This window comes from Electrona antarctica (genome assembly GCF_951216825.1).
Source record: "Electrona antarctica genome assembly, chromosome: 12".
Taxonomy (NCBI): Eukaryota; Metazoa; Chordata; class Actinopteri; order Myctophiformes; family Myctophidae; genus Electrona; species Electrona antarctica.
Genome location: NC_136793.1, coordinates 15,301,049 through 15,315,306, shown reverse-complemented (window position 1 = coordinate 15,315,306; position 14,258 = coordinate 15,301,049). Strand labels below are relative to the sequence as shown.

General features: G+C 43.4%; 2 protein-coding genes across 3 annotated transcripts in view; both read left to right on the top strand.

Moving 5' to 3' along the window:
- The window catches only part of LOC306934279 (heterogeneous nuclear ribonucleoprotein A0-like), a gene marked incomplete at both ends in the record, with an annotated part of 306,611 nt that overhangs the window by 141,796 nt on the left and 150,557 nt on the right, over positions 1 to 14,258 (top strand). The window lies entirely within an intron of this gene.
- On the top strand, positions 7,265 to 14,236 carry LOC306934635 (HAUS augmin-like complex subunit 8). 2 transcript variants are annotated; one of them, XM_079517286.1, is made up of 10 exons: positions 7,265 to 7,498; positions 9,152 to 9,207; positions 9,669 to 9,733; positions 10,528 to 10,759; positions 11,433 to 11,537; positions 11,708 to 11,811; positions 12,082 to 12,240; positions 12,749 to 12,890; positions 13,595 to 13,733; positions 13,964 to 14,236. In XM_079517286.1, the coding sequence occupies exons 1-10, from the start codon at positions 7,437 to 7,439 to the stop codon at positions 14,085 to 14,087; spliced, it is 1,188 nt and encodes a 395-aa protein (XP_079373412.1). In that variant the 5' UTR covers positions 7,265 to 7,436; the 3' UTR covers positions 14,088 to 14,236. The 2 variants fall into 2 exon arrangements, with proteins under 2 accessions (XP_079373412.1, XP_079373413.1); XM_079517287.1 differs by having other exon boundaries at positions 9,152 to 9,211; positions 9,673 to 9,733.

Below are 14,258 nucleotides of genomic sequence, written 5' to 3'. Positions count from 1 at the left end.
GCCAGCTTTTGTTTGAGTATCGCTAAACCGGCACCGCCCCCTTTGTTGTTCTGATGCGCTCTGAAAGAATAGAGCGCACCTTTTGAAGAGACTTTAGAGAAGCCCGTTTGTTCTTGTTTGATTTGGCTGAAGAGTGAGAGGAGAGAACGCTGGGCCTAGAGCCACCTACTAAACTGTCTGTTGGCGAGAGAGCGCCACCCGGCGGCTCGCTGCCGTTATTGCCGCCCGGAGAGAAAGAGAGAGAAAGAGGACAAGAAGAGAGTTTAATTCCAAAACCTGGTAGACCGCCTCGGGCGGACCCGAGGCCCCAGTACTATTATTTGTGACTTATACAAGTGTCTAACAGTGCCTTCTCACCCCTGCAGCCTGGACGGACACCTGGAGCCCGAGGACAAAGGGCCTCGCCCCACCAACTGTCCACTGAACTGTCCCTCAGACTGCCTGAGAAACACTTGTGTGAAATAAAAACCGTGGCCATAAAAGGCCCAGACCCTGGTTGACCATTGCCCCGTGTCCAATTTGTCTCAGAATCATCACAATATATTGAAATTGTATTTCCTTTAGAGGATAGCCCCTTGAGATGTATCATCTCGTTTTAGAGGGGGTATATAGGCATAACAGGGACACATACATAATAACTGGGTGGGACATGCATTCCCGGTGGTCCAGAACCAGCACAAAAGCCTCTGCCCCAGGTCTGGATCTGATCACCCCTATATGTCCATATATGGATCTGGCCTGTTCTGATATCACAACACGGATACCTCTCTATAGTGCTTTAAAATGGACAAAACTGACCAGCACCACAACAAGCTATTATTGTTGATGGTTGTTGGCCCCTCCCGCGCCTGGCTTTATGTGTACCTCCGTGATGTCATGTTGCAGCCAAGTCTAGATTTTTTGGTTTGTCTTATTCATGCCCCTCATCATGTGATAACCAAGTCTATGGACTTTTTACTTTGACAGTGGGTGCCCCCCAAAGGCGCCCCTCAATTCACACAAGTGTGATATTTGATAGGCAATAGCCCCTCAAAAACACATGGCTTTGTGTGTGCCCCCATGACGTCATGTGGCAGTCAATGGTCTTTTTATGTTTGTGTTAATCATGCCCCACCATGACGTCATGTGTCAGCCAAGTCTATGGACTTTCTGCGTGCCCCCCAAAGGTGCCCCTCACTTCACACAAGTGTGATTTCTTTCATTACATATACAGCAGGAATTAATATGTAATTCCAAAGGCCTCTCATAGCAGCCAGTCTATAAGACATTACAGAGAAATATCAAACGCACTGTATAATCCTCCAAGTACTGCAGCCTCTGAAGCAACTCCATATGGCTTCTCCAGTTACTTCACATCATAGTATCATACTCCTGTTCTCTGATCCTGGCATGATGTTCCTAGGATGTTCTTCTACATATTGAGGAGCTCCTTGTGTGCATGTGACTTTGGCAGGCTGCAGGCAGCGCCGGGTCTCCTTGTGCATGGTGGCCTTCAAAGGAAGACTTCAGACACACCGACCTTGGACGGCTATGCATTGGCCTGTTCACAGGCATCTATCCACTCACTGAAAACATCCACTGGCTCTGACAGATAATGTATAGGAGTTTGGTATGCCTCCATGCACACACAGCACGTTATAATTCCCACATTACGAGTCCTTTCCATTTTGACAGAACAGGAGTTGTTGTAGTTACAGAATGGGCAAGTGAACATGGTGTCCAGACCCATCTGTTGTTTCTTGGGTGCTGGCTTCCTCGTGGCTTTTCTGCGTCCCATTGTTGACAGCCGTGGATCCAATGTAGTGTGCTGTGACTCTGCTGTAGGTGATGTTCTAGTTGAGGGATGAACTCAGTACAGTGCTTTGTCTCAGTGCGAATAAATTAACTCATCTTCACCTTTATAGGGTCTCTGCTCTGACGTCACAGAACAATATGGTTCCATCAACAAAATATGGTCATACTCAAACCCCCCCTGTATGAAAAAGGAGACAAAAATGTCCCCGGTATCGACCCGTGTCATTTTGGGGTCTGTGTTAAAGATCTTCGAGAAGGTAATTGAGCAACTCAATGAGTACTTATAGGAACAATCTAATGTACAAAGTAAGGTTTTAGAAAATCATATTCAACCGACACATGGTGTAATGATGCTGCTCGCTCTACTGTGAGCGTCCGGCACAGTGAACCACAATAGGTTAATTACTGAGCAAACTTGAGGAAATCTTGGTTCGAGGGCTTAATCAGAACCCCCCCCGACGGCCAGGGGCCTCGTCTGGGACACAGTGGGAGCAGACGCACCCTGGAGGCCCTGAGGGTGTCCAGGGAAGCGGCCATGGATATGAACTCGGAGCCATCTCAGAGTGAGCAGATTGTGTGGGATGACCCCACAGCCAGGGAGGAGAGAGCCAAGCTGGCCGACAACCTCCAGTGACCTGGCAGCCCCTCACAGCACTCGGAGTCCCTGGCCATGATGCTACCACCACCCCCCTCCACCACTACTCCCTCCACCACTACTCAGCCAGGAAACGGCACGTCGTCATCACACCGGGACTCCATGAGTGACTCTGAGCTGGTGGAGATGGTTGTCTGTGACATCATCGACCAGCAGAGGACCATGACCCCTCCAGTGGAGGAGGTGGAGGATGACATCCTCACCCCTAAAGCACCCAGCATAGCCTTCCCCCTCGCCAACCACCCTGTACCACCCGAGCCACAGGAGACAGAGGAGAAGAGAGCCACCAAGGTTTCAGCTGTCCTCGCTCACTCAACAGGAACGCATCGATTACAGTCACCTCATCAAGGAACTGGGAGGCCTGGCCCTGGACGGCCAGTCCTTTGACCGCAGCTGCACCCACATGATTGTGGGGAGCCCCCTGCGCAACGAGAAGTACCTGGCCGGCGGCCGCCATGGCGGCCGGCAAGTGGATCCTGCATCGTTCCTACCTGGACGCCTGCCGCTCCACCGGATACTTTATCCAGGAAAAGGACTATGAGTGGGGTAGAAGTTATATCCTGGATGCCTTGCCCTCCATTGCCTCCATGCAGAAGAAACTGGCCATTGCAGCCATGCACTGGAGGAAGGCCCTGCACAAACGCAAAGCACAAGACACCTCCAAGCTGAACAAGACCCGTCTGAAGTGAAACATCTGTACCATGTTGTTGTCAATGTTATTTTCTACATCCTAATTCTGTTCTACATGTTATGTAAATAAATGATAATAAATTAAAGGACCACTTCACCACTTTTCAACCTATCTTCATATACTAGGTCCTCACTAATAATCATGATAAAATACCACCATTTTCCCCCACTCAGTCTGTGTCTCATGGGAGGTCTGTGGGCAGTTCAGAAAGCCGTCCACCAGTGACATCATCGATGGGGAATCCAAGCTAATAGCAACTGCAGGCTTTCTAGTCCTGAAAACTTGCAATGTGAAAATGGAAGCCATCGTTCTCACGATAATAAAAATCTAAATATCGTTGTAGAAAAATCTTGTTTAAAAAAATATCTGCCTATATGATGTCACTGGTGGACGGGTTTCTGAACTGCCCACGGCCCTCCTATGAGACACAGACTGAGTAGGAAAAAAAGTGTGCCATTTTATCATTATTATTAGTGAGGACCTATTATATGAAGATAGGTTGAAAAGTGGTGAAGTGGTCCTTTAAATGCAAAAGAAAAAAGAACCCAGAATAGTCCAGGCATTCTAGCTCATTTTGGACCTAAAAGCTAAAGTAATTGTAAAACAAGATTCTTTTTCACAGACCATTTCTATGGGGTCTCCGGAACAACATACTAAAAGTCCCAAGAAATCCTAGTTGGGGAAATATGTTTAATTGGCATCAATCCAAGATGTCCGCCAATAAGACTATTCTCAGAAACTGCATAGACAATTACCAATCTTGGAATAAATTCCTTACCAATAAGTAATTGAAACAGATTTTTTTTCACAGACCATTTCTATGAAGTCTCCAGAACAACATATTAAAAGTCCCAAGAAATCGTAGTTACAGAAATAGGTTAAATTGGCATCAATCCAAAATAGCCGCCAACTGGGACTATTATGAGAAAAATGGCCAATCTTGGAATAAATTCCTGACCAAGAGTTAATTGTAACAGATTTTTTTTCTTCACAGACCATTTCTATGAAGTCATCAGAACACCATACTAAAAGTCCTAGGAAATCCTAGCTGTGGAAATATGTTGAAGGATGTCTGCCAATTAGTGGCTCAGCAGCAGTGGCTCAGAGGTAGTGTGGCCGGATGGGAACCACAAGGTTCCCAGTTCGAACCTGGGCTCCCCCAGAGTTAGTGACGAAGTGTCCTTGAGCAAGACACTGAACCCCTAATTGCTTCTGCAGGTTGGTGCCTTGCATGGTTTCCTCCACCATCTGTGTGTGAATGGGTGAATGTAATGCACAATCTATGTAAAACGCCTTGGATAAAGGCACTAGGCTATATAATATGTACCCTTATCAAATTATGACAGGCCCAATTTCCATTCGTCTGAGATTTCAATTGACTTCCAAATATATTTTGAGCTGAGGATATTCAGATACAATACTGTGCATTTTAGCCATTTTGAACCAATATAACTGAAGGCTGTTATTATCATGTTCTATCTAGACTATAGAACACGCTGCCATCAGTAGACCTATACACGATCATAATTTAGTTTAGCACTTTGTTCGTTATAAGCTAACAAGCCAAATGGGCATTACATTTATAACTTTTATTGTTAATGTTAATGTTAGATTAATAATGTTAGATTAATAATCGTTATAATTTTTCCAGAAATCCAAACAATTTAGTTGCCACTCACCTTTGAATTACTTTCCAAAACTGAAACTAAATAAGAATAGTTACAATATAGTAATAATAATAATATTAATAATACTCAGTTTCATCGACTTCAAAGGCATTTGACTCGATCTACAGAGGCACAATGGTGAAGATCCTTAAGGCCCACTCCGGGCGACCATATGCAGGAACAAGGGCCAAGCTGGTGACCCCAGATGACAACAGCGAGGAGTTTGACATCCTGGCTAGGTTAATGCAAGGGAACAAACAACCTAGCCCCCTTCCTCTTCATCATAGTCCTGTATTATGCACCCAGGAAGGCCATCAGTGGACGAGAGCAGGATCTTGGCTTTACTCTAACGCCAAGGAGGTCGAGACGACATACCAAAGTAGTCCTGACAGACTGTTGTTGTCCGCACAGACTAGACTATGCGGACAACATCAGCCTGCTCTCCGACAACGTGGAACAAGCACACCTTTTTTCCAACAGTACTCCTACAGATGTTGTCCGAAAAACATGCAAATGACATCAAAAACAGCCGATCTACGAGGTCATGCTGCAAAACTGTATGCACCAAAAACAGCCGATCTACAAGATCACGCTGCTACACGCGGTTATCACCTATAATATCTCACCGGAACATCCACCTCTGACAACAGGAGGCACTGTGCTGAAGGAAGTCAAGGACTTCAAGTTTCTGGGCTCATGGGTCAACTGAACGGAGCAAGATCTGAAAGTGAGGGAGGCACTTGCATGGAGGTCCTTGAACGGCATGGCCAGTGTATGGATCTCCCTCCAACCTCCCCTGTGAAATCAAACTCAGCTTCTTCTATGCAACGGTGGAGTCTGTTCCTCTATATGGCAGTGAATGCTGGACCCTGAAGCCAACCCTGCAGAAGTCTCTAGACGGATGCTACACCAGAATGTTGCATGCCGTACTTAACTTCAACATGTTACCAACAAGATTCTGTAGCCAGTCACGTTACCAGTCGACTAAAGAGCCATGGCCCAATGGGCGAGTAGTAACACAGCACCGTATAGCCTACAGTTGTCCGCCCCACATGGAAGCGCGTCCACGCGCGCCAGCCAGGAGCTAGGCTCGACTGACTGGGGGACCTCCACCCCAGGGAGACTGACAGAGCTGCCGACTACTAGGTTAAGGTCTGTGCCGCCTGCGGGAACATACTTGTAGAGGTTACCCATATACACAACGCTGCCCCAATGTAGCCACGGCCGGGGCGGGAGACGAACCCGGGTTCCCCATTCCACAGGCACATACGTTACCAGTCATGGACGAATGAGCCATGGCCCAATGGGCAGCTTGAATTCTTGTAGGACTCTGACTAATACATTTGTAATATAGTTCGTCAACCAACAATTGGTATGCTCAAAAAAACATTGCACAAATTCCTATGAGCTGGGGGCTCTAAATGTATCTAATCAAACTGCAACCCATTTTGTATTAACCACTCTGTCCCAAAATAAATCACTTAAAATCATTCAAATGTATGCCATTTTATAATAAAGTGGTGGCTATTTTGGATTGATGACAATTAAATGATGTGTGGTGAAAGAAATCCTGTTACAATTACCTTTTGGCCAGGAATTTATTCTAATATTGGCAATTTGTCTTATAATAGTCTCAATTGGTGGACATCTTGGATTGATGCCAAATTAACATATTTCTGCAACTAGGATTTCTTAGGATTTTTAGTATGGTGTTCTGGAGACTTCATAGAAATGGTCTGTGCAGAAAAAAATCTGTTACAATTACCTGATGGTCAAAAATGTGTTCCAAGATTGGCCAAATAAGCCCAATTGGCGGCCATTTTGGATTAATGCAATTAAACATATTTCCCCAACTGGGATTTCTTGGGACTTTTAGTATGTTGTTCTGGAGACCTCATAGAAATGGTCTGTGAAGAAAAATCTTTTGTTACAATTACTTTCTCGTGAAATGCTATTTTGCCTGGACTAGAACCCATGAAACCATTCAGAGAGCTCTACTGGCTCCCATGAATCCAGGTTTAATACCAATTACCATAGACAGACCATGATTCATATATAGGCCATATAGGTCTCCATATTTTAAAGACATATAGCCTACTCAGGTAAACAAGGTATACCATTTTTTCACCATGAGCCAGTGTAGCAAATGTGAGTGGTGAGCCATCCTGCTTTTAAAACGACCTCGAAACCAGTGGCAATGTTCTGACAACTAATCGGAGGTCTTAACAGAAGACAAAGGCATATTCCCCTATATTGGGTTAGTCTAGGAAGTTGTTGTACATTTTATGTACTCTTATTATTGGCAATGTAAACTATGTATTCTCATGCCAATAATAAAGCACCTCCAGCTCACTAGGTGGCGGCATCCCTAAATAATCACGTTGGTCGCTCAACGCTGATTGGTCAGTGGGGCGGACCCGCACAGCTGCAGTTAGATTTAAAAGCTGATTCTCATTTTCTAAACAACACATTGTCAACATAACGGCGGACGATACAGCAGAGAAGCAAGTATACTAGCGTATTTTAACAGCAACAGTTGGCAGCATCGGTTGCATGATCGGAATCATAGACTGTAGAAAGTTTCCACCGGTGCTTTATTCGGTGACGCACAGGCGGCTATCTTCGAATCATGGCGTCCAGGAGAACAACTATGGGTCCGAGTACGCTTAAAACGTCCACAGAAAATAAAAGGTAACATCTGATCGTTTTCTGGCCGGGAATTGATTGATTGATTGAAGAATTTATTAACAGTTTGCAGAATTACAGTACATTTCAAGCACAAACTCAATACAAAGGCTGTTAACTGTGAGTGGACGACCCAATTAAGCATTACACTTGTTTCCAATAGGGTCCACCATGTTCAAATCATCAAAACATTTAGAGACTTACAAATAGACACTTCTATAGACAGAACAGGAATTCATCATAAAGGAGGTAAAAAGGGAAAATAAATATATACAGTGAGGGGAAAAAGGGGGGGGGGGGGATTCAGATTTTACGGGGGCCAGTTTCGAATTGCAGCCATCCGTAGGTGCCCTTTGAGAGCCGTTTTGAAGGAGTCAAGGGATTCGCATGTCTTAATGACAGTTGGTAGGGCGTTCCACATTTTGGTGGCATAGGAGCGAAAATAATTTAGTCCCTTGTTTGTGCCGAATCTGGGTTGTACATGGTTCGTTGCACTCCCTCTGGTGTTGTGGGTGTGGACTTCGTTAACATTAAGGAAGTATCTAGACAGGTACATGGGTATCTTGGTGGTGTATCGAATCTTGTGGACCAGACCCATTGCAAGATGCTGTACTCTGTCGTCGACCCTAAGCCATTCCAGCCTGTCGAAGTGGGCAGGGGTTAGGTGGGTTCGGGGGGCTAGATCAAGTAGGAGCCTGACCAGTTTGTTTTGGGAAGTCTGGAGCCTGGTTTTAAGGGCCTTTGAGGTGCTGTGGTACCAGGAGGTGCATGCATAGTCAAAGAAACCCTGTACAAGGGCTCCTGTTAAGGTCTTCAAGGTGTTTTTGTTGACCAGTGAGGAGATCCTGTAGAGGAATCTTGTTCTATGGTTGACTTTTTTTTTGATTACGTTGGTGGCCATTTTATCACCGGAAAGATTAGCCTCCAGGATGGAGCCTAGGTAGGTAATTTCATCTTTACGTGTGATAACATTGTCACCCACTCTAACCAAGAAGCCATTTGCCTTGCTGAGATTACTAATAGAGCCAAAGAGAATGGATTCCGTTTTTCCCAGGTGTAAAGATAGTTTGTTATCAGCGAGCCAGGTGCAGATTCTACCGAGTTCAGAGCTGAGGGCATTTTCAACCTGCAGTTTGTCCCTGTCCGAGACCAGCAGTGCTGAGTCATCTGCGAACAGGAACAAGTTGCAGTCACAAGCTGAAGTCATGTCGTTTACATATATTAGGAACAGTAGAGGCCCTAGTATGCTTCCTTGTGGAACGCCACAGCTCACTGGGAGGGGGGGGGGGACAGTGTTCCGTTCACTTCCACCATCTGTTCTCTCCCCTCCAGGTAGGATTGCATCCAGCTCACTGATGTGCTATCGAAACCAATTGCTTTTAGCTTGTTAACCAGTATGGAGTGGTTCACGGTGTCAAAAGCCTTTTGGAGGTCCAGCATGACCATGCCGCAGTATTTGCCAGCGTCCACCTCTTGTTTGATGTGGTCGCTCAAAATGAATGTAAAATGCATTATCGGTCAGCTGTTTTGGGTAATGTTTAGGAGCGCGCGGCTGCGCGCGTCCAAATATAGGGCATACTGGCATAGCATTAGCATAAGTTAGTTTTAGCGTTCCGGTTGTTGATGCACTAACTGGCCACGAATTGCTTTTAATTTCAGTTCCAAAAGTGCGACCTCCAAAGATGACGGTGCTGTTGCAAAGAAGAAAAACAAAGGCCAGTAAAACGAGTAAAATGAGCCCACACGCCACACTGTTAACAAAAAGTAAAATGCAGAAGTTGATACATGATTCTTTGGCTAAATATGAAATTAGCATTTTTCATTTCCATATCGACTTACCTACTTACATCAAACTTTCTGTTTCAGCAGTATCCCTTCATTCACTTTCACGAAGCTATAAATATGGGGAACACAATAGCCTAACATTTAGACTCTACGAGAGTCTAAATCTTAGGCTAGGAAGTAGGAACACAATACTATGCTATCTTTTTAGTCTAGGATTTGGATGGCGTTTATTTCGTCATTGTATATCGGCACCTAGCCCCATATGTGCCCTCTCCCTACGCTGGGCACATATGGGGCTAATCGGCACCCAGAGTTCTTGTAGTGGATTATAATTTGGAAATGTGGACTGTTTTGGGCATATCTCTAATAATGTAACTTTCTATCTCTTCAGCCAGTGGAACAATTGTGAAGTCTCGGTATTTACAACCTGTTGAGAAGACGGGAAGTCTGTCAAAGGTAATACATGAAACTTTATTATGAATTAAAGAAAATGTAAAAAGAACCACCCTACTGATACAAACAATTAAACAAGCATTAAACAATGAACATGTAAAATAGGTTTCAAGTAGCTGCAATTTGCAACAATATTTTTTTTTTAATCTAGAGTTGCAATACACTCCATTGACAGCCCATTGATCAAATTGAAATTTCCGATCTGCTTGTATTAAACAACTCGCCAACATTGCAGCTCTAGGGCAATCTTGAATGATCCTCTTTCATTCTGCAAAGCGTTTGTTTCATAAAAATTCCACCATAGTGATGTTATGAGCTACTGTACTTTCTGTCAAGAAATTCCATGCAGGTGATATGTTTGTGTTGGCGTTTGGAAGCGCTCGTTTTCATTAAAATTACGTCTTCTGCCTCCTGCATTATGTGTAAATACTGGTGAATTGCAGGGCCGTTCAGTGACTTTGATGAGCACTTCCAAACTCCAACACTTAGAAAATTAATCGTTTGCACGGAATTTGTTGACAGAAAGTAGCTCATAACATGTCTACGGTGGATTTTTATGTGAAACAAATGCTTTACAGATTGAAAGAAGATAATTCAAGCTTGCCCTACAGCTCCAATGTTGGTGAGTTTAACGTCTAATACAAGCAGATCAGAAATTTCAATTTGATCAATGGGCTGTCAATGGAAGGTATTGCAATTCTAGATTCAACCCATTATAAAACAAGAGTTGCAAATTGCGGCTAGGTTTCAAGACCTCTATAAAAAATGTTGATTGTGAGTCCTTTAACTGTTTACAGAGTAACTCGGCCAATGAGTCTGTCGTTGTACCACCAAGACCCTCCTCACCTAAACCTGTCTTTGCCAAACCAAGACCCTCCTCACCTAAACCTGTCTTTGCCAAACCAAGACCTTCCTCACCTAAACCTGGCTTTGCCAAACCAAGACCCTCCTCGCCTAAACCTGGGTGTTCCAACCCGAAGGTGGGTACACCGCCAAGACGGTCCATGGCCCCCCAGGCTTTTCCAACCCGTAAGTATTTCCTGTGCTGGAAATGTAGAGCTTTCCAGAATATTCTGGGGTGGAACATGCACACAAACATTTATGAAAAAGTTCTAATCATATTTCTTTGTAGACATGTATAATTTTATATTGTATACATGGTTACGACATTTTTACCTTATGGCTTTAATGCATTTTCACATGTTTTGCAGTGATGTATTAAATGTAAAAATCCATTTATTACACTGTCATCTGGCTGACGTATTGTATCTATATTGTATTTCTTCTTTACTCTGGCAGTCTATTGTCTAAAAAGCTGTGGCTACTTTTATGTGGTAAAGAGGGTTAAAGAGACATTTACATGTTTACCTTCATCTTCAGTATTTCTCCTACAGTAGAATGCTGTAATGATAAAAAGGGAATTTTCCTGTTTGCTTACCTCACAGCAAAGGTGATTGTAACTATAATTAGGACTGGCATTTTGGCCTTTTTATCCCCCTAAACCTTTGCCAAACAATCATTTTCCTTCATTTTCAATGGAAGCTCCTAAAATGACTGCATGAGCACTCTCAGAGGGACTCCCTGGAGCGTCCATTTGATTCGAAAAAAGTTGATTTCTTGCATCCCCCTAATCTACACATTGTTTTGCAAGACATGTAGTTTGAGTTGAGCTATAATTGACCACTGTACTGTTTGCCCTCAGCGATGTCAAATCGAGAATCTTATTTTGTGAGTGCAAGTATGCTGCAGTCCACATTCACTGAAGGAGGACACCACCGCCCTGATTACGACTTGTCTGTGATTAATGGTAACTCATTCAAAGTGATCAAAACATCAATGTGTATTGTCTACAAACTATGTGCCTGTGTTCTCTAGTCTAGTTGCTACTTATCCTGTCCTTTGTCTGTAATTATGCATGCGTTCAATTTTTTTTGTACTAGTAATAATTGCATGTAAAATACTTGGTGTGTGCTTCAGAGAACACTGTAATACAGAATGTTCTGGAAGCTGAGAAAAACCCAGAGAACGATAAGGACGACATCGAGCAGAACACGTTCCTGTTGGCTTACCTCACAGCAAAGGTGATATACCGTAACTATAATTAGTACTGGTGACTCATAATAAAATGCTACTGACACATTTAGAATGCATGTTGGTTGTTAAACTAGACCTTGTAGTAATGTACATTTTTAAGTGATACCAAAAAGTCATTTGAATGTGTTTTTTTTTTTTTTTTTTTCATTGGCTGTCACTGTTGGAGTTAATTGCTTTGTCAATGGATTGAAGTCAATGAACATTACCTGGCATTACCTTCATGGTTAATGTCTATTTCTGTGCTCTTTGGGCTCCAGATGGGGCACAATAATGCAAAGCTGAGGGCAGAGATGGATGCACGGCTCCGGGAGGAGATGGAAGAAGATGACCGTCTACGTCAGGAGGTCCAGGAGATGAAGAGGCAGTACCTCCAGATGGAGAAGGAGAGAATGCTGAATGAGCTGCTGGATATCCAGGTTACTCTAATCAAATAAAGGTTTAGAATGCTCTGCATTCATATAGGATAGAAAAAGTCCACACACTGCTGGGGTCATGCTCCCATAAAGCTCCGAACTCCAATACTCAAAAGTTCCATCATCCTTTACTTGTGTCGTTGCCTTGCATGTTAGTCTCTGTATAAAGCATTCTTTATAGATGGTACATTGGCACTCATGTACAACAAACTACAGGATTGTGTAAATAAATAATGAATTTATTCCAATGTTTGTATTCCGCTCTCCTCTGACGTCCTGGTGCATTGCCCTAGTGAACTGTGTTCACACTTGCAGTAATGGATCAATCCATTAAAAATAATTATGGGTGTATGATCTAGTGTACAGACTCTATTTTAATGTGTTCTTCTGTCCAGCACCTTGGTTTTAGCTTTTGTGTGTGGGTGCTTTCTTGTAAACTGTTTAGTCAGGTTAACTACTCCTTTAACCAAAATTGTAACCTGTTAAACTTTTCATTCCACTAATATTCCAGATTGCAGCATTGGAGCCAGTGGTTGATGCTGCCAAGCTTTTCATAGAAGATTACAAGTCTTTCGCCTCTGCCATTGACACCACCCGACATGAGCTTCCTATAAAGAATATCCACATCGAAGGGGACAGAATGGAATTTTTGGGTTGGTTTGATGAGTATAATCAAAGTTTTTAAGTCTTCTTAAAAATGTAATTTTGATGGATTTTCATTTGACTATGATGATCGTGGTTTGGGGGGGGGGGGGGGGATCCATCAATCAATCATGTTTTATTATATTGATCCCCAGGAGGATATGCATGTCTCAAAGTGGGGACTGCCCATAAGTCTGACCTACGTGGCCGGTTAAGACTGAGGTTAGGGTTGGTGAACTACGTGGCCGGTTATGTCTGAGGTTAGAGTTTGGGATAGTATTAGTAATCTGTCGGACTAACGGGAGGTCAGAACAATGACATGTTACCGTAAAGCAGTGTTATTGGGCAGAAACCTTGTAGCTCCATATATTTTTTTTTCATAACCTAATGCCCTATTGCCTATTTTAGACTGCATTCCAGTTTTGCAAAATTGACTGAAACTAGCTGATCTATAAGCTCACAATGTGAGCTTGTAGATTTGCTATTTTAGAAAATCTTTTCAAATATGACCTGCACAAAATGATGCCAAGTGTGACTAAATTACCACATTGAATCCATTGGAACATAGGCAAAATTACCACATTGAATCCATTGGAACATAGGCAATGTTTTGAATTTCCTGAAAAGTTATAGTTTTGCACATGCAGTACAAGGTTTCCACTGACCTGACCTGTGTTGGAACACTGTGGTAAGCTGTGGATCTCCTCACCACCAGATAAAGCAGAAGCTTGCCTGAAGGACGGTGAGAGGATCCTGATGGACTGCACGCATGGAGATCAAGACAACACCAATTGTGTGACATGCCTGAAAGAAATGAAAAAGGCTTCAAAAGATATCAGTCACGAGCTGTCTAAGTAAGCATGCCCATGTTGTCAAATAATACTGCGTAAAATCCTCAGTGTTACAGGCCCATTTGGTTATATTTATAGTATACACTATATAAACGTATACATAAATTACCACTGACAATTTCACTGTTAGTCCAGCAACTGGGAGAAGCCATAACATAGAATCGAATACCAGTTGAAAATGATTAAAATGTGACTATTTCTGATCACAATGTATTGTGCATCTTTTTGTTCAGAGGCTTTTCAGGGCTGCTGGAGTTGTCGAGTTTGGTCAGTCGTCATGCCATCCACAGCCAGCAGGCCTTGGAGGAAGAACACCTGGGCCCAGACAGGATCCAGGAGCTGCACGGCTCCAAGTGAAGGACCCATGTCACCCACTGTTAGAGACCTGCGGATGAGGGTTTTTTTTTGGGTCACCTGAAACCGCGTGTAGGTCTCTATTGTATATATTTGTGTATTAAACTTCACTTTTATTGTAATTTTGTAATAAAGTCGGTTGTCCAGTAAAATTCCTGTTGTGGGTTCATGTCC